General features: G+C 29.8%; 1 protein-coding gene across 1 annotated transcript; it reads left to right on the top strand.

Moving 5' to 3' along the window:
• The first annotated feature begins 1,242 nt into the window (after window positions 1-1,242).
• LOC136972657 (ankyrin repeat domain-containing protein 29-like) lies at window positions 1,243-16,248 on the top strand. The gene is made up of 10 exons (XM_067267257.1): window positions 1,243-1,310; window positions 3,099-3,209; window positions 3,287-3,385; window positions 6,415-6,513; window positions 8,740-8,838; window positions 9,114-9,212; window positions 9,859-9,957; window positions 10,028-10,123; window positions 13,120-13,218; window positions 15,415-16,248. The coding sequence occupies exons 1-10, from the start codon at window positions 1,299-1,301 to the stop codon at window positions 15,523-15,525; spliced, it is 924 nt and encodes a 307-aa protein (XP_067123358.1). The 5' UTR covers window positions 1,243-1,298; the 3' UTR covers window positions 15,526-16,248.
• Window positions 16,249-21,289: the final 5,041 nt, after the last annotated feature.

The raw sequence follows: 21,289 nt of genomic DNA on the forward strand, positions 1-21,289 counted from the left end.
TTTCATAGAAATAGGTTAAATTGTCCTCAGATTCGTTCGTTTTCAAGTTCAATGGATTTATGTCACGGTTATCACGGAAACACTTTCTAAATTCCTCCAAAAACTAAATATTTTACATACAAATATTGTTTAAATTATTATATATAATGGGAAATATCGTATATTTTATTCAAAACTAAAAAATTATATCAAAGATATTTTTAGATGACAAAAAAATAAGAAGAGATGACGAATGCTATGGTTACTAATAGGCTCTTATCTACATGATTAACTTCGGTTCAATGATATTTTCTCTTATAAATTTCTATGAATCTATGTCCTACTTTTTATCAACGAAAATATGTAATGTATAAACTAAATTAAACGGTGAAACAGTCCACAGTAATCAGTGAAACGTGTTAAAAACATCAAAAGTTTACACCTGAAAACTGGGATGTTATTGGTACAATGACTATTATGGTATGAAAATTAAAGACGACTCTTAAATAATTAGTTAATTCGATTACATAAAAAGTTAAATTTAATCTAAAAATTGGAAAAAAAATCTAGAAAAGAACTAGTTTAATTATATGATGGAATTTTTTTTAATCGGGATGATTATCAAAAGAGAAAGGAAATGTCGATCGAAGTTAAATATTTATAAGTAAACAAACCGTGGATGACAGACATTTATAATTTTAATAATCAGATGTAATGAGGAAGTAACTGCCCACATGAAAAGAATGACTTTTGTGTTCCGCACGCTTACATACCAAATGACCGTTAGATGCCATACATCAATGACAAACTTTCGAAATTTACAATTAAGTTTCGTGTGAAACATTCTCCGATCTCATAAAAATGAATTTTTAAAATATTTTACCATCGTATTTTAATATATCTATTAAAGAAATTCTATTCGTAAATAGGCCTTTGTTATACCTTTCTAAAAAAAATCCTTAAAAGTCTCCATCTATTTTTAATAGTTATCCACTACATGGGAATACTGTACATTTTCATATTAGAATCAAGATAAGAAATAGTTTATATAAGTATTTTAATTGTGTAATATTGTTTAAATTTAAAAATAACTAATGTGTTTTTTTGTTTTTAAATCAATAATAGAAAAAGATAAATTGGTTCTATTGGTTGATATCGAATTTCATTTGAATTTTCAAACGAAATCAGATATTAACCAATAGAAAGAGAGTAGGAGGAGAATAACGTTACGTCATCTGCAACCCATGTTTTAACGGAAGTTGTAGAGTTGTAGTGTTTTATAGTGTTGTAATATATTTGCGTGTGTTGATATCTTCTCCATGTCTCTCAGAGTAAGTAGAAGCATATATATGTATAGTTTCCTATATTATAACATTTACTGAAGCTTTTTAAAGAAATGATTTATGTCTGATTACGAATGTATAAATAAATTAATAATATTTTAAAATTTTTAATACCGATATACTTTTAAATTAGTCATTTTTAAAAGTATGTTATAATTATTTGTATAATTAGTGATATGTCGCATAGAAACAGAAAAAATTGATCATTACCTTACAGAGAAGCACATGTTCTAGGATTCATTACTTATGTTTACAGCTAGAAGACAATAGTGTATGTTAAAAATTTATTATAAGTTAGTATGTTTTGCACATTATATAGAGCATTGTAATGAAATATTATTATATATGTATTAATTACGTTCCACCCATAAAAGTCGTTACATTCAAGTGTTTAACTGTATGTGAGTATAAAAATGTATGCAAACAATTATTAACAGAATGCTGTTAAAATAAAATTTACTCTACCTTACAGCTTACACGGACATATTATTATCATAGTTATAATTCGTAGTATATATTAATGTAATGTACTATACAGTAATATATGCCATATATTATACGTAAATAATCTATTTTAAGTATTTTAAATTTAAATTCTGATTGCTAAGCCAATAAATTTCCACTGGTATTCAGTAAACATTACTTTCTATTGATCATAATAATAGTAATAACTTTTTTAATTTTAAAAGATATTACTTGTATAGTTCATTACATTTACAATAGACAAGTTTATTATAGAACAAAACAATAGTTTACAGTTTATAATTAAATGGGAGGAGCATATTAGGAACGATACAAGTTTTCAAAGCTATATTATTATTTCATACGATTCAATTAAAGGTTGTAAATTTCAGTTTTATTTTTGAACCAGTTGGATAACTTAACCAGAAAATTAATTTTACGGGCTGCTACCAAACTAGGTGTTTGTCGTAAAAAATAAATAAACCACTAAAAATAATGGTCTTAAGTTGGACCTAGGCGTTAAAAATAAATTTAAAATTTTATTTTTATTGCCGTTAAATTTTATATAAACAAAGGTTTCTCACGTCTCCGTTGTCGCACTAAAGACGAAGATAGATGTACGAAGCGGGGTTTTCTTCCGTGATTATCGTGGTTACAGTCGAATGAACAAGACCATTTCGTCAGTACTTGATCTGGCGCCAAAAAGATATTACATACAGTTAATGGGTTTTTATCTATCGTTTTTCCTTCACACGAAAACCTTTTGTAGTTTCATTTTGAACGCATCATGTACTTAAAACTCTTAACCTGAATCCTAAGTGATGGTTTGCTAAAGAAGTCTGTAAAAATAATTTATTGATCACTAAATCGTTAATCAATGGATAGAAATATACATCAAGTTTCTATTCTTCACGTTAATTCGCTTTTGTAAACTTCAATATATTTTGATGACTAGTAAAACTGAATGATTGATTCTTCAGGAAGAGAACTCGACTGTATGCAATTAGTTGCTTTTATCTACGTTATAGATCGCACGAGGAAGAGTTCCAGTTTCTTAGAACACCTGTTTAGACTATATAACGCAACTTTGTTCCACCTGTCGACCACACCTGTAGCGTGCAAAATTTATTCGCTCTTTGATTATGATTCTGATAGCATCTATGTAGGAAGAGTCAACTACATTACCTTCTTTTGTGTTAAAAAATACAAATTACTTATAAATTATGCATTTAGTATGATTAACTTTCTTTTAAATTAATATATCTTGTGTTTTGTTTATTTTAAAATTAATTTTTATAAATATTTTTCTCGTAGAAAGAAACTCTTTCCGCTCAGCAACTTCACGTTGCTGCGATCAGGGGAAATCTTAATCTTCTTAATAAAGTTTTAGACAGTGGAAAAGTGTATGTAGATTGTAAGGATGAGGTAAGAAAGTCAAAAACATTCTTTTTAGAACATGTCATTGTTAGCGTCAAGTTGTTTATTACGAAAGTTGTTTTCAGGACGGAACTACAGCATTAATTTTGGCATGTGCCAATAACCATTACGAGTGTGCTAAAGAGTTATTGAGTCAAGGAGCTGATCCATCCGCTAGACGATTGGTAAAGTTTATTTTTTAATTTTTTTTTTTACATTATTACAACACATCAGTAAACGTATCACGTGGACAGGTTTTAGCTTCCTGTGTGGTACGATGAATTATTTTTCTCAGTTATAGTGACATTCAGATATAAATCTATGCGTTTCTATCTCAATCTCTATCGTAAATCATAATTTAAGCAATTAACCCAGTATGTCTTTAAAATTAAGAGATACAAACAAGTAGATTGTTCAGCTAATTGTAAAACTACACTTTTTCTCATCTTTGTTCTCTGCAGGATGAGGAATTAATATAATTTTTAACAATGAATATGGAACATCGCCCATAAATCACATTGTTCTAGCACTAATAGTTTTGTTAGAAAGAATAGAATGATTATTTCCTCTTTCTCATCGAGTATCCAAATTTATATACATATGTATTAATATATTCTCAGAAGAGATACACTTAATCAGTGGCAGATCCAAGGCAAAGGCTAAGCCCTCCCCATTGACACAAAAAAAAAAAAAAAAAAAAAAAAAAAGAAAACAATTTAAATTTATTTGTTCGAACTTTAAAGTGTTATTTTTAAAACGATTATGATGCAAATATGGTTTATTGGACCATCCTCATTGCAATCCTCGAACACGTGTTAATAAAAAGTGCTTATTAATTAATCAGATATTTTTCATTTTTGAGTTATCCTCCTCCCTCTGGGTACTTCTGGATCTGTTGGTGTGCTTTATAAAAAAACAAAAACAAAAGACGCCAATTAATCTCACTGATAAATTCTTAGATAAAATTCTGAAGTTTAATTTTTCATAATTGTAAATTCTCTTGTACGCAATCAAAATGCTACTGTTATTTTAGTGATAAAAATTTTTATCACTAAATTAATATAGGACCTACTAGAACATTTCTTTCATAGTAGATATCTTTTCCATAGTGAGAAAGAATATCACATTTTTTCTATAGTGAGTGTATAATGTTATCCTTCTATATATGCCTATATAATTTAATTCAAAGGTACAATATATAAAAAATAATAATAATAATAAAACCCTTTACTTAAATTTTTGTAATTTTATGGAAACACAAACTCATATATTTTACGTTCTTTAGTGTAAAATATTTTTAAAATATCGTCATGCCATATTATAGTATAGTTTAAATTTATGTAACATAATTAGATGAAAACGTAGAATTTGATTTACAATTCCTGCATTAAGTGTCTCGCAACCTTGGCGTGTAAAAATGTAATGCAATGTAACGCAACTCAATTCAAATTTTGATGTTTGTTGATATTTTATGGAACACAAAACACGTACAATAGATTATTACAATAGATTGATAATGAATTAACATTCATTATCAAACGCAAAAATTTGCATACTAAGAGGACCTTTTTTAATCATACTCATTGTGAGCTCAACCAGGCCCGTAATGGAGAAGGCCAGATAGTGAGGGCTGCCATAACAAATACAGTATATTGGTTAAACAAATTATACTTTTACCCTCCTATTACCCTCTAATGATTTTAAAATTAAATGAAAGATACGTTTAATTCTTTCAGCAATCATCGAATAAATTTTTAAAACTTTTATTTTAAAATTACATTTATTAACAGGTATGCCCGGCGCTGCTTGGGCGAAAAGTAATGACAAGCATTAAAATAAAAATCATATCAAAAATTTGATTATTTTGTCTATAATTATTATGCTTATCATAAAGTGTCAAGGGGATTAAATCAGGGGAAAAATGGGGTGTTCATGTTTAATGATAGTCTATATTTCCCGCGGGTCCTAGAGAGTAATTATGAAAAATTTGGTGAAGATCGGTCAAAATGCTTAGGAGTTAATGGGGGATGAAATAAAGAGGAAGAGCGAAATGTCGCGGTTTAATGATATCCTGGGACTATTTTCCGTAGGGTTCTAGAGAGTAACTATGGAAAATTTGGTGAAGATCAGTCGCAGCATTTAGAAACATATAGAAAACAGATTCTATTTTTTTATATATACAGTTTTATTGTATTTACGTATTTTAAATTTTTCACATGACTGCTTATATTCGTAAAAACTTTTTACTAATGTTATTTATCCTATTATTTCCCAAGATTATTATATTTAATAGCATTTCATTCTTTATATTTAGTTCTTTAACAATTAAAAAAAGGGTATTATATAAATAAAAGTGTTATTTTAATTAAAATAGAACGATAAAGAATTCGAGTAATGCTTTTGTTAAGTTTTCCTCAAAATAAATACAGAAAATTCCAGTTTTTAATGTTTTATTGTAATTTCGTTTAATTAATTGTCCATTTGAAAAGCAGAAATACTTGTTAAAGGTAAAAAAATTTTTGTTTTCGGTAAGTGAAGGTTGAAAATTTATTGCCAGTTATTTTATTTGATAAAAAATTTATAAGTAAATAAATAAGAAGCGTTTTAAATTCTCGTTCGTATTCGTATTCGTATTCGTATTCTAGAGGCGTCTGCGGCTTCTCAGGCCTTTACGCCGGAAGAGAACAGAGTAGGAAGAGTCGGCCTTATAGAAGACAGCCAATCCGAGAAGACAGGGGAGAGGTCACAGACGCGACCAAAATCGGCCTTATAGGAGACGGCCCCTCGAGAAAGGGAGATAGAAGTGCCTTCCGGGAGGACTTGGGGGAAGCTGGCCCCTATTCAGGCGTCATATGCAAGGAGGAAAACCCGGAAAAAACTCCTGCTGCCAACTCGTCCGAGTGAGGTTCGAACCTCCGATCGAACTCCGGTGTTTAGAGTCTGGTCTCCGCCAGAAATGAGCGGAGACGGAGTCCACCCGCCCACCGGTGGGGCTTAAATTCTCGTTATCAGCATTTTCAGAAACGTCTCTAGATTACAATCTTAATCTTACCGTATAATTAATAAATTATTATTAACATTTTCAAAAAATTTGATTTGAAAATTCAATCTTTTAAAAATAGTTGTTAAACGAATTTTCATATCAATAATCGCACGACATAAATATTTATTCAAATTGTAATTTATGTCATTAAAAATCAATTAATTTTTGTAGACTGGAACGACTGCTTTATTTTTTGCTGCTCAAGCTGGATATCTGGAAATTGTGGAATTACTGTTAAAACACGGAGCATCTGTAAATGTATCAAGTATCGTACGTAAAATTTCATTTTGAATTACACAATTTATAAAGAATATAAATCAAAACAAAGATTTAAATAGAAAAATTGGAATTCGTATTTATTTTCAATATATACAGTACTTTAATTATAATAATACGTCATATCGCCGCGTGATCTGTATTAGTGCTACGATGCAATGTCGCGTCAAACTAGCAAATCTATAAATAATTACCCTATTTTCTTTGAAAATACATAACAATTCAAAATCTCTCGAACAGCAAATATAAAAATGCAATTCTTTTTAAATAATTTTTTTTATGTATTCAACAATGCTTGAAATTTTATTTTGATTGTTTCGCTTACACTGTTATTGATAGGGTAAGGCAACGCAATCTTATTCATGAACGATCTGCCAAAAGGGCGGTGGCTTCAGAGAGGACTTTTATGGAAAACTGACCTGTATTTAGGTGTTAGGCCCGGAAAATTTCACGTGGCCAGCCGGTTGTCGTGGCGCCCACGACTAACTACTACCAGTGTTCAGTGGTTTTATTCATTCTGGCATACATAAATTATTTTATAAAATTATTAATATATACTCGTAATTTCTAACATTTTAAATTATTGTGATTTGTTTGTGCTATTCGGATCTAAGATACAACGTTTCGCCTATTCAATGATCATTTTTCTAAGATTTATAAATTCAACCAACATAATTTACCAATATTCTTTTTCATAGAAAAATCATCATCTACACATCATCCTGATAAATATTTTTGAGAAATAAAGATGACAGACATACAAAAGTTTGAAAATTTAAATATTTATACTTTATTGAATAACACTGAAAATTAAGAACATGCCTTACGTTCAATTTTATGCTCGTCTATCTTATCAATATCGTTCATGTAAATTTATATTATATATATTTCTAAAATTTATTATACCCATATCTATTAATTATTGTTTATAAAAAATGTCTAAATTTATTTCCGTAATATATTAGGATTTTAAATTGTCTCCCTGACACATTTCACATCTTATGAATCACATCACAAAAAAGTGATTGATATATTTCATTTTAATAAATAAATATATCCAGAAATTTTTTTTCGTATCACTAAACTATGTTGAAACAAAATAGCATTATTTATGTAAAAAAAATGTGCTCTATTCGCAGCAATTTGGTTTCGTTTAAAACTTCTACTAAATTAATTTAAAACATTAAAAATTATGGAATAAACTTATAATTCATTTTAAAAATTACGTTATTATTAAAGAAAACCGAAATATTGTTTATATGTTTAAATATTAACAACATATCGCTGACGCCATTTCCGGAAGTGGACCATTTACCAATGATGGAATGAATAAAACTACTGATCGCAGACAGTCGGTTCGTGCCTCAAAGGGCTGGCTGCGTAAAGTTTTCTGTTTTTTTTTTATTATTATTGAATAACTAACAAGTAAATAGTGGTCAGTTTTTCATAGAAAGTGCTCCTGGAAGACATATTTTGTTGCCTTATCAATCCGATCCATAACTAGAGTGATATACTGTATTAGAAGAACGGCTCATCAAGAATGAGTAATTCTTTTAGTGCGTTTAATTCGGCTTAGAATAAGGTATTTGCGATATTTATTCAATATATAAATAAATCAAATTATTTTTTATTCGTTTATTATTTTAAAACAGAATTAATCAAGCAATTTACAGGATATGAAAAGCGCTGCGTGTCTTGCCCCACTTGCCTGGCACAAGTGCTTCAGGGCAGTGTGCTGCTATGAAGCACTTATGCCAAACAAAATTTATTATAAATCCAACGTTACAATATTAACAGTTGATTAAAATGAATTCGATATGTTGCAACTTATTATCCACCGAAGGCCGGGTACATGATTAAATATAAATATAAACAATAGGCATTGTTCTGAAATTTTTACATTAAATGCAAGACAATACATTGCGTCAACAATAAAACAATTGTACAAGTATACTATATAACTGAAACGAATGGGAGGCTCTTTAAAATTCTTATAATTCTTATAATAGATTTAAAATTAATAAAAATGGATTGACCTAAGGTTAATAATAAAATAAAATTGTTTAATTAATGTTTAATTAAGGTTGAATCTACTTTAAGCATTGTTCTACTTTCAGATGTTATAACTGGCATTTAGTCTTTGACAAAAATTTTAATTAAAATTTATTATTATATACTTTTTAAATTCTATTGAAATGTAAATGAATAATTTCTTTTCAGGATGGAGGAACGCCTCTAGCTGTTGCATGTCAGTACAATCAATTTGACGTTGTACAGAAGTTAGTTAAACATGGTGCTAATATTCATATTCAAATGATCGTAAGTATTCTACAAATAGTTAATAGCTGATTATTTTTATATAAATTAAAAAATTGTTTAATTATTATATAAAACATAAACGCCATTGATAATTCGAATTATTTCTTCTTACAATCCAATCAAATTAAGAATAATGTAACCTTAACACAATAAAAATATTTGTATTTTATACAAAAAATATTATTACTGACTGAAATATTATTATATCGTAGAATCTATATTTATGAATAAAGCAATTATGAGTTAAAATAAAAATTATAATAAATGTTTTCTAGGATAAAGCCACACCACTTTTTATCGCCGCACAAAATGGCCATGTAGAACTTGTGACTTATCTTCTATCTTTGGGAGCACATGTCAATGTCAGAAGAAAGGTATGTTTAATAAATTTTAAAAAATTGCATAACTTTTATCAGTTTAATAATACAACTATAAATTTACATATTATTTATTCTATTTGCTTAAATGGACAATAATTAAAATTGTCTTCTGACTTTTATCTTTATCATTGTCAAATAATTTAGGTTATAAGAATTTTAATGAATATGTTCATTCAAGAAATAATTTTTGTATTAATATTATATATTTGAAACTAATTGCCACGTATAAAATAGTACTGTAGTACTAGAAAAGTTCGGAATCAAATCCACTTTGGATTTTTCAGCTTTCATGTATCGTTCGAATGCAAACGTCTTACTCTATCTTTTTTTAATGTTGGTTGCCTTTATTAAGGATCAGATCTTTTTCTAACAATAAAAACTGGGTTATTATTTGATTTAAGAATGTTTCGAGAAATAATCCAATTTCAAATATACAGAAAGTATATACATTATTTAGGAGTGTACTTCGTAAATCAAGAATTCAAAACCATCTCATATTCTGTTGCCGTCACCAAATTCTTTATAGATATTAAGAAAAATCACTTTTAGACAATTTTATTAATTAATATTTAAGCAAATAACTCATATAATCTAAAAATATAGTTTTAAATCTTATTTAATATAATTTTTTACTTGTAAGGACATGGCTACTCCACTCTGGATCGCATGCCAAATGGGTCATACTGAAGTAGTTAAGAAACTTCTCGCTGAAGGTGCAATTGTAGATGCGGCTAGAGAAGTATATTATTATTTTCTTTAAAATTATAATTTCGTAATTACATATGATTGATCCATATTTTCGTATATAGGATGGAGCTACACCACTTTTTAAAGCTGCCCACAAAGGCTACGCGGATATTGTTGCAATTTTGATAAAGCATGGAGCTTCTATAGATATTTTAAAGGTAGATTTTAACTACGTATTAATATCATTTTTGATACCCCCATTTCAGGGTCGCCCTATGCCTGTGCACTCTGTTGCACCGTCTAGTTACGGCACTGGTTTCAAGTTCGAAATTTATTTTCGTTTTGCTTGTACAGTACATATCTTTTTTCGCGACTCTTAGGAATTATTTTCATTGTTTTTATCTGTTGTTTCATTAAAAACGGGAAACCTCATAAAGAACAACAAATTTAATGACTTTCTTCAAGAAATTTTCACTATTCTGTTTAATATATGATATTGTATACTTTTCTCCTATTATTATTAGGTTTTAATAAGTAAATACAATTCAAAATCGTATATCATTCATTAAAAACTTTAAAAAATCAAAATAAACAGACAAACTAGTTCGAATTAGAGAGGGTGCATTGTGTATGTATGAGCAGCGGCGGCCTTAATGATTGGAGGCTCCGGGCAGCAGATCTTTGCGAGGCCCCGGGCGGCAGATCTTTGTGAGGCCCTTGTCCTTTGTGCAAAGTATGTGAATTGAAAATAGATATTTCTGATGATTGACGAGAAATGCAAAAGTTATAAATAAATATAGAACGTTAAAATATTATATTAGAAGACTTATAAAAGTTAACAGTCAAAAAGACGACAAATTAGTAATGATGATAAACTAAGGTACATAAATGCCTTAAAAGATATACGCAGAAATTTAAAAATGATGTTTGCGGCTTATAACTAATAGCTAAAGATAAAATAAAAAGTTTTAAATATCAACTTTTTTCAACTCGAGTTGTTGCGCGAGGTCCCTGCAAGAGCGAGGCCCCGGGTGATTGCCCTGCTCGCCACCCTCTAAGGCCGCCACTGTGTATGAGAGCATTCCGAAGTTCCGATGGTGCTATTAAAGTAAAATGAACAAAGCTTTATCGGCTTATTGTTGTTCCAGAAGATAAGAAATGTCTAAAATATTTATCAGTTTTCCGGAACTTATCAGACACCCAAAAAATGAGAAAAAGATAAAAAATTCCACATGTTGCGAGATAAGGTCGTAGTGTTTTTGCTGATTGAATTCCAGAATCATAGAGCGACATAAAGCTGATGGGAATTGTGAGACCTTGAAAGAATTACGACAGGTTATTCAAAGTAAACAACGAGGTTTACAAAGCTCCGACATTTGTATTGTTTCATGACAATGCACGATGACACTCCCAGTTCGAACGTTGAACAATTCAGATGGAAAATATTCTTCCACCCATCTTATGCACTATATCATCTGACTAACATTTGTTTCTGCACTTGAAAGCATAAATATGCCTTCAAGTGCAGAAACAATTCAAACGATTCAACAGTGATGAAGATATGATTAATCGTGCAAGATTAGTTACAGAATTTAGTGACAGACTTCTGCAACAAGGAGATTAAAAAAGCTTGTGCGATGATACGAAAAGTTTCTCGATCTTAGAGATGATTATATTGAGAAGTAGCTATAAATATTGTAGGCTACATATACTCTATAAACTTTTGCAATTAAGGAACATCCAAAACATTTTCTCGTTATCTTTTATGGTAAATCAGAATTTATTTTCCGAATGCCCCAGTATATAAGTAGCTTATATAACCGACACAGCAACTGTTACAGCCATTTTGGGTGTATGCAGACCGTATTTAGGCTTCCCTCTGATGAGGCGCAGGTGCCTCTCTCAGCAAGATGGGGGGTACCAGAGACCGACCGAGAGGCATATTCAATCTAAATTCCGGGAGGATTACCAGCATATTAAAGTATGAAAGAGACAAATGATTAAATAAAATAAAATTGAATTTTTTCTGTGCAAAAATAAACGTTAAACGTATGTCGCAAAATGTTTAATAAAATGTTTGTGGTTGACTATACCTATAACACTATACTTATGAAAATAAAAATTATGTATAAACACAGTGTTTGTGTCAACTGTGCCATAAAGCCGTGCTATAAAAATTTTATGGCACGGATGCCACAAACACTGTGTTTATACATAATTTTGAGTTCCATAAGTATAGTGTTATAGGTGTAGTCTAACCACAAAATACTGTATGACAATTCGTTTATAATTAGCGATTATGGCATTCATGGAAATTGGCACACGAGCGGAGCGAGTGGGCCAAACTTTCATTCATGCCATTAATCGCCTATATTATAAACTAATTGGATAATATACTATTAAGCGATACTGTCTAAATTACAAAGTATTTTATGTAATTATTAGTTACTAAAATCCACTAAAAACAAATCTAAAAATAGCATATTATCTCTATCATAATCCGAAATAAAAGCACTAATATTAATGAAATCCAATTTCGGCTCCCTACTAATTCTCTATAGTCTAGACGTAGGCGATTGCCTACTACGCCTATGTCTGAAATCGATGCTGAATATACACATTCAAATCTATATTTTTGTATGGATGGAATATTTTAAAATTAATATTTTCGTTGACAAGATATTATTAACCAATCGAGCCACAAGGACCTGGACACCAATATACTTTGCACCAACAGCACAACAATTCTGTTTTTTGCCTTGTTTTTCTATTTCTAAAATCTTTTATATTTATTTGTACATTTCTCATTGACTGATATGCCCTTCTCCGTACTGTATGAAAATTATCATTTAAAAATTTTAAAAATACTTAATTACATCTGACCAGGAAGAAAAACTGTCTTTTATAGTACGTGTTTGATAGCTGATACCTCAATTATCCTGATCAGGCTAACAAGTAAGTATAATGAAAAAGTAAACTTACCTGTTAGACTCGGCCAAAGGTGTAATTACTTTAGCCGAATCTAACATAATTGCTTTTGAATTGTTATCTAACATTTGGTGTTAGGGTTTTTTTATACACCAACTTCCTTTATTTTTCTATTTATCTAAATTTGAATAGGCTATATATATATATGTAGATTTTGTTTTTTAAAAAATGTTAAATTAAAAATGTTTAAATATTAATTAAAAATCAATATATTGTTTTTATTTAGAATGGTGAAAGTGCATTGCATGCAGCAACTCTTTTAAATCAATTGTTAGTTGTGAAAGTATTAATCCTTGCTGGTGCAGATCCTGAATTAAAAAATAAAGTAAGCAACTATTTTAATTAATTTAATACTTATTACTCTGCAAATAGTCTTTAATTTTAAACTCTTTCCATCCTGTGGGCACTAAGAGCGTCTTTTTGGCAAGCCCATCATGGGTGGTGAGGAACGGGGCCCGACATATCCGGGATCCAGACGACCATCCTTCAAAAAATTGTTAGGGTATTTTGACCCGTTTGGATCCGATCCCAGGTTTCCCAGAGCGGCAGGCTGCCATTTACAAAGGACTCTAAAAATAATCATCAGATCATATTTGAATAAGTGACAAGATTAATCCAAATTATTCGTTCGAAAATACAAGATTAATATGCTTAAAAAATCATATGAAATATCTTCAATTGATCAAATTCAAAATATAGCCAAACCTCGATATAGCATCATTGTTTGTTTGCCTCTGAAATTGACACTAAATCGAGTATGGTGTTAAATCGAAAAAATCTTAAACAATAAAAATTATTCAAAATAATGAGATATACGAGTTATTTTACGTATATCTGAAAATATACGCAAAATAAGTTGAGATTTGAGTCACATGATTTGGTGATAACAATGCCCTTGGCAACGCAAAATCTTACATTTGGTAATTCAGTGATAACGAAGGATACTATTTAATTAATAGTTATGAGAAAAATTCGTTAACGAACATTAATTGGCGCTGTAAGCGGGTAGCGCTATATCGAAATTTGACTTATTTTTCTATAATATAGTGAATACGGAACAATTTAACATACAACAAATTTTGTTGAAAATAACAAAAAATGTTCAAAAACTGACTTTTGAGAAATTTTAATTTTATTTAATAATTTTTAATGTATTCTAAGGCGATATATTGTTAAAAATACAGTGTAAATTTAAATATTAATTATATTTACAATAAAAATAATTTTAAAACATAAATCCGAAGAAAACTAGATTCTAATTCATCAAAATAAATTCTGTTCCTGTAAATAATTTCTTCATGCTCTTACGAAGAATTTCCGAATTTTCTCCATTTTTAAATGATAATATTGATAAATAACTCCGTTAACAACTTTTAAAAATATATGTTCAAGTTATATTCTTATTTATAACTAAACTTGGAAAGTTGAGGTGCAAATTTTCTTTAAAAAAAAAGCGTTAAAATTTGCTCCTAAAACGTAAAGGAAGAGCATCGGTTTATTGCACATAAAAGTATTGGACAAGCATGGACAAGCAAAACTCGAGAAAATCATAGAAAATTCGAATCAGTCATTTTCAAAATCAGATTCATCAGTTTCATAGTTTACAAACACAAAAGCATTGCACTTTTAAACACACAATTGTTCTACATTCTCCATGGTCAGCCGCAGACAACGCGACGAAATTGAATCTTTGAATTACTAAAACATCTACGGATGTGAGACGAGCATATTTGGTTTCCACTGAAATCTCTAAGTTTTGTGATTGATGAGATGCAGGAATTATATTTTGAATATTCCGAGTTTTGTTCAGAGAGTATTCCAATTTCTTTAAAGCAAATCCATCCAACGGGCTTTTGGTGTGTTTAAAAAATTCCACTGCTAAGCACCGCTTTCCTCAAGCTTAAAAATTGAATGACATGGGAACTTGTGTGAATGAACAGTGTAGAGTTCCTTTAAAAACGCGAACCCACAATCAGTGCCAATAGTGCTTACCCCACTCGGTCACAGGTGGGCTCGTAAAATTACAAAGAAATAACTTGATACTGTAAAATAGCCCTCTGTGAGAATAACGAAAAGAGGAGCACCTCAATTTTTCATCTTTATTTATAACGATTGAAGAAAGATCTTGGGCGAGAACATGTTAATTCCTTTTTTCAAGTCTCTAGACAAAATCGCCCTAAAATTCCGAATTTACTCTGTATTTTAGAGCAGATAGAGGTTGATAGGCCATTCTACGAGAAGCTATGGATCTTGAGTCCGGAAATTATATTTGCCCTATGTTGTAGAAATTTAATAATGATCAACAAAGAAACAGAGAAACATGTTTTTGCCAAGGTCTTCAATGGTCATAGCCTAATCGTCTATCAGATTTTTCCGAGGTTGGATTGGTTGTTCAGCAGCAATCCCGTATTAACTTATCCACCTCTGATTTTCTCGTACTAATGTAAATTTACTCTTTATGAATTAATAATTTATTATTACTGTATTTATCTTATTTTAACTCTTTATTTAACTATATTAGGCAGGTTATACGTGTCTTCAGTTGGCTAAGAGATCTCAAAACAAGTACATGATTGAATATCTTCAGAATGCAATTGACAGAAAAACGATGGCTCAGAAACAGAATGAATAATTATGGAAGTATTAAAAATTTATAAAATTGCAATAATTTAGTTTTTGCACATTTGTAAAAAATTATGTTAATTATTTACAGCGAAAGAAACATTATTTGCATATTTATGTTCTATTAAATAAGTATGCAATAGATTCTTATACACAATTACTGCTCATTATCGCAAGAAAAATTGTTTAAAATATTGCAAATAGATTTTAAAAAGTTATGCATTGTTATAATAATATATATAGATATAATAATGCTGTTGCAATGTTAATTTTATTAGTTACCTACAGTTTCGTATTTGTTAAATTTATTGACATTTTAAGTGATTGAATGCGAGTGATTAGTTATCAGGAAGTGTTAATGATGCAGTGTTTCGAGCGATAAACTTGCAAGATGGAGTGTAAGAAGCAGAAGATACAAATTGATTTTAATACGAGAAAAGACTGTGTTTTCTCATTTCAAGTAAGGGGGAAAAAATCCGATTCTATCATTCCACTAGAAATTGCTTATAAATGGCTACAAGATTCGATAATGATCGAGAAGTCTCTTATTATGCTGAAGTTAGTGACAAAGGACTGTAGTGCCGATGTTGAAGTGAAGGACGTTTAAAACTGTTCAAATTTGACAATGCAAATTATTATTTGAAATTGTTTTCTGTTTTAGTTATCAAACATTTAAAAAAATATATGCAATATCTTTCGTACTACATAATAATACTCTAAACATAAGTAAATTGTTAAAACTAAAATGTAACAGAGACTATTTTTGTCATGATTTAAAATAAATTTATTGATGAGATTTAAATGATGTTTCAGTGGTTTGATTATAATTTTTGTTTAAATTATACAAGTAATTAGCTACGAAATCTTCCTCAATAGTGCGTGTATAAATTACTTCAGAAGAAAGGAGTACTTTTTTTACTTGTAATCAGGATTTAAATTCTATTATTGTCCAAGTATAAATCGTAGAAATGTTACGGTAATTAGAGCAAGTAAAATCATTTCGATCAATCTTATATGAAATCGTTTCGAGATACGTGAATGAAATAATAAGAGTTGTCCTAGATATGTCTTTTTAACTCAATATATTAAACTTGAAAATAGGTCTATAACATGCATTTTATTGCGTGTTACAACATAACACGTAACGAGAAATATTTTGTAAAAATATTTTTTAGGTCTACACGTCATTAATTTGATCTTGAAGTTTGTTGCGCTTATAAGTTAGAGATGATTATTCATTTCATGTTCCTTAAAGTTGCTAGAAATATTCTGAATAAGACATTTCTGCTTATGCTAGTTACTGTTATCAGTTTCATTGAAGATTTAGTCTACTCTTCTGAATATCCATATTAAAATTTAGATAAATTATTTTAAATTAGCCAAGAAGCAATTAGCTTTAGTAGTCAGAATTCTAAAAATTTTTTCATGACTCCTCCTGAAAAACAGGACAATAGAATTTTAATTATTCTTTTCTTTCTACCATGTTAGAAATATCGGCATTAAATTCTTTCGATATTCTGGTTAATATACTTATGAACAGAAAAATATGAAAAAATTACCAATGAATTTGCCGGAACTAGCAAAGGAAGATGCAAAACATCTTACTATGAAGACCATTTTTCTGTTAATTTGAGTCATCAGGGTTGTATTTCGATTGTAATATCGAAGAACATAAATGGTCTTTCAATTATCTTAAAGCATACTTTAAGATTTTATAGATGCTATCTATTTATCAATAATCATACATATATATACAGGGTGAGACATTTAACTTAAAAAACGAAATATCTCCAAAACGAAGCGTTGCAGAGGGAAAATGCTTAAAATAAAGTTTGTTTTGAAGACGGAAAAGTAAAAAGTTTGTTTATTTTGAGCACGATTTTGCAATCATTTCTGAAGAAACTCTTTCAGTTTGTCACCAATCTTTTCTTCAGCATATCGAAAAAATGTATCGAGGATGAAGGTCATTATTTTGAACATTTGTTAGGTTTTTGAACATTTGGAGATATTTCACTTTTTCAGGTTAAATGCCTCACCTTGTATATTAATAACTCTAATAAAGGAAGCATTCTGCGTGGTCACGCAACAAAACTAGAATAATACAGTAACGTATGGGTCAATACTGATAAATATATATTTTTGGATACGGAACTTCATAAGGAAAGGAGAAATAGAGGACCAAAGATCGAATTTGTTTTCGGTAAACAGTTTCAACGGCTTTCTCTCTCCTTCACTTTCAGTTAAGTTTTAATCTTCGAGTAGATGGATCAAATCCTCGTGGATCAAGAAATAAATATATGTGTTTAATCTGGTTACTGTACGTTAGCTATTAGGCCTAATAATTTTTATATTAACCATTAGAACAATAATGCCAAAACTTTCCGATTGGCGAGTCAAATTACTCTCAAGTCGTAGGTAAGCGGATCGCAAATGTTTTCTGTATTCCATATATACTAAATGTAAGCCTATTCTATCATTTATAAGTGTCGTAAAATATATTTGTGGCTGGATTTGACACAGACTGTAGTTTATGTACCACTACATTAGAACACTGCGTCCGAAAATTGTGTAGTTTTTAGATTTATTGTTCTAGTAAGGTAAACAGTTTTAGATTAGGATATTACGTAAAGTTTCCAAATTCACAAGCCAAACATTAAATTATTTTAGTCAAGTTAAACTTTGGCTTATTGATTCTCTCTTTCTTAAGGAATCTAAAAATATACATTTATCAGTATTGACACATATTCTATTGAATTATCCTAGTATGGTTTTGCGATCACTCACCTTTGCACAGTTCCTTTTGTAAGTGAAATTATTGTAAACATGTTATTTTAAAAAAACCACCAACAAGAAATTGTTTCATATTTTTTCAAGATAAAGTGTATGATTTATTATTTTTTATTCAATCTGTTTTGAGCGTATCTTTGAAGTGAACGTTAAAAATTATTTAAATGTGTAACTTCTCAAATATTTCGAAATATTCATTATTTAATCTCGCAAAAAAATTCTGGCACCTTTTAAATATAAAAAAACGAGAATTTCTACAGTAATTTCTATTATGTACAGAATTACAAGACGTTAATATTGCTAGACAAAATCTTATCAGAAATGTTATGGCCAAAAATCCATTTCATTCTCTAATTTTCAAGAGTAAAAAGCTTTTTGCTTAAATTTATTAAAACAAAAAAAAAAATACTTTTATGTAATATTTCGTTGTATTTATTATTGATGAACCGATAAAAATATTAGTGATAGACTATTACTGACAAAATGTTAATTTTTTTTTCTTATTACACATTAATAAGAATTTGTTGTTCTGCAATAATTGTATAGAATTTTCTAATCTTTGTTTCATCATATTATTTGGATCTTTTCACGGAGAAAATTCAAGATAAAATTTCTAAGAATTAGAGACCTCAAAGCAATCATTAAACACAAATAAATGGTTAAAGTCATAAACCAAAAAAATCCAGCAAAGAGTTACTTAACTTTCCTGGCAACGACGTTTAAAACTGCATCATCTGTTATGCTATTTTTATTTAAAAATTTTTATATAATTATTATAAAATGGCAAAACGCATAATTTTGAGGATGGATTTGAGTTTCATTTAAAAAAATTGCAATTGTAATGATCAGTAAAATCTTCATTAGATCCGACCCTATTGGGGATATAATATACGACTCCCTCTATCTCCCAACTCCTCGACCTTTAACCACTAGAATTTAATAGTATCAACCCCTCTAATACACAAATTTCTCTACAAAATTTCAGAGATTTTCGACAAAAAGCACAGGAGTTATTAAGATATCAGCTTATTGCTCCGGGGACCGGGAACGAAATAATAATAATACGAATAAACATAAAATAATAAAAGGCAATGTCTTATTTAAAACAATTATTCAAAATTCTCAATCATCTAAAATCCAAATTTTAGCTAGTTAAAAATCAGATAAAGTTAAGATTTTCGTTCAATTTTTAATATTAAAATATTTTCTTACGTTAGTTATATAAAGAAAAGTATTTACGAATGCTTTGATAAATGAATGCAAATAAACTTTATTTTTGTATATATATATATACTTAATAAAACACTTTATATCGCTGAGAATATTTTATTTGATCACAAACGTTTTCAGCCTAATGGAATAGGCCATCTCAGGTGAACTGGCAATCGAACGTATTTCAAAACTGTATTAAATGGAACGTTCGAAAATTACAAATTCAAAATTAAAACAAAAATAAATTAACAAATATAAATACTAAATATTTTGAAGCCATAACGCTATAAATAATATTCATAATAACGCGAAATAAAATAAATGAAGTAAAATCAAATCAAATAAATACATAAAAGATATAAACAACACTAAAAAGGCATCAAATTACAAGGGGCAGATAGGGACTAAGAATTTGTATGTTTTAATTTTTCTTTTATGAAGTACTTCCATGCCAAAGCTAAACCCTCTGCATCTCTTGCATTAATACAGCCGTCCCTTAGTTTACTTTTATATATTTCCATCTTTTCATGTTGCTAAGCCAACGATGGGGACCGTACAGTCTTGAGAATACAGTAGAGCACCGATTATCCGATCCCCGATCAACCACCCCATCGGTTAACCGACCGCGTTCTAGTCGGCAAATTCAAATGTCCGCTAGTGATGTGGCGCCAAGGTCCTATATTCTAGGACCTTGATGTGGCGCTACAATATTTGGCTATGTCTTGGCTACTTTAATTGACCCATTCATCCCACTAGATGACGGGAATTTGGTTTTTGTCGAGAGTTGGCAACACCAAGAAAAAGTTGTTAAGTTCCAAAAGGCGCGGGAACATAGTGGAATGCTCTTATAACCGAATTAATGTAAATAGTTGATTTGTTTTGTGTGAATAAAATCTAAAGACAGATTTAGTGGACTTTTTGCTTGATTGGACATACGACAGGGAACCTGGCGTACGAACGAGACTGTCAGGTGAGAGTTATGAAAATTAATTAATCATTACACGAGACTAGGATGGGCCTGACGCGACATTAATATTATTTTTGTTAAATTTTTGCATGTTTTAGCTGGCAACACTAGTTCGACCATGAAAGGGAGGCCAGTATTTAAACCAAACTTAATTTTATTTAACGACGCTATCCAATTGCTGTTTTTAAAACGTGTGCGAGATTTAGCGGCAAAAAAACAAGGGTCAGCTATGAAGCAAAAGAAAATTTTGGACTTCTTTTTTCTAATGTATAGGCCTACTTTATGTAAAATATGTAACCCGAATATATATATCTTTGTTTTATACTGTATTTTTCAATATACAGTACACAGCGCCGGATTAAGCCTCTAGCGGGCCCTAGACAAAATTTAAATTGGGGCCCCATTTAAATAAGTTGCTTCTAAACAAATCTTATATAATGTGACATTAGCGTAACTAGCATAGGTGACACCCGGTGCGGATATCGTGGTGTCACCGCAAGTCACACCGTAGTGTCACCCTTTTTAACTCTTTTATAAAACACTATTGAATTGTAATATCTTCGCACTCGAGCAACTTGAACGCTACATGGAATATGCGATGTCGCGACGTATAAGTTTAGATTTAGAAAATAAATCATAACCATACATCAGTACTACCACGAGAGGCGGCCCTAGGAATATTTCTAGATGGTGCGAGAGATCTGGTGGCGCACATTACTTCTGACACACGGGTGGCTGCTGACCTTTTTTTTTTTTTAGATAATGGCTAGTCGAGCGGAGCTTAGTAGGAATTGTTAAATACAGCCTT

This window comes from Centruroides vittatus, unplaced genomic scaffold (assembly GCF_030686945.1).
Source record: "Centruroides vittatus isolate TY-2023 unplaced genomic scaffold, ASM3068694v2 contig_299, whole genome shotgun sequence".
NCBI classification, from domain to species: Eukaryota; Metazoa; Arthropoda; class Arachnida; order Scorpiones; family Buthidae; genus Centruroides; species Centruroides vittatus.

Coding starts and splice junctions, on each gene's coding strand:
- LOC136972657 (XM_067267257.1), top strand. Junction 6,514..8,739: donor CTGTAAATGTATCAAGTATC/GTACGTAAAATT, acceptor ATTTCTTTTCAG/GATGGAGGAACGCCTCTAGC. Junction 9,213..9,858: donor ATGTCAATGTCAGAAGAAAG/GTATGTTTAATA, acceptor TTTACTTGTAAG/GACATGGCTACTCCACTCTG.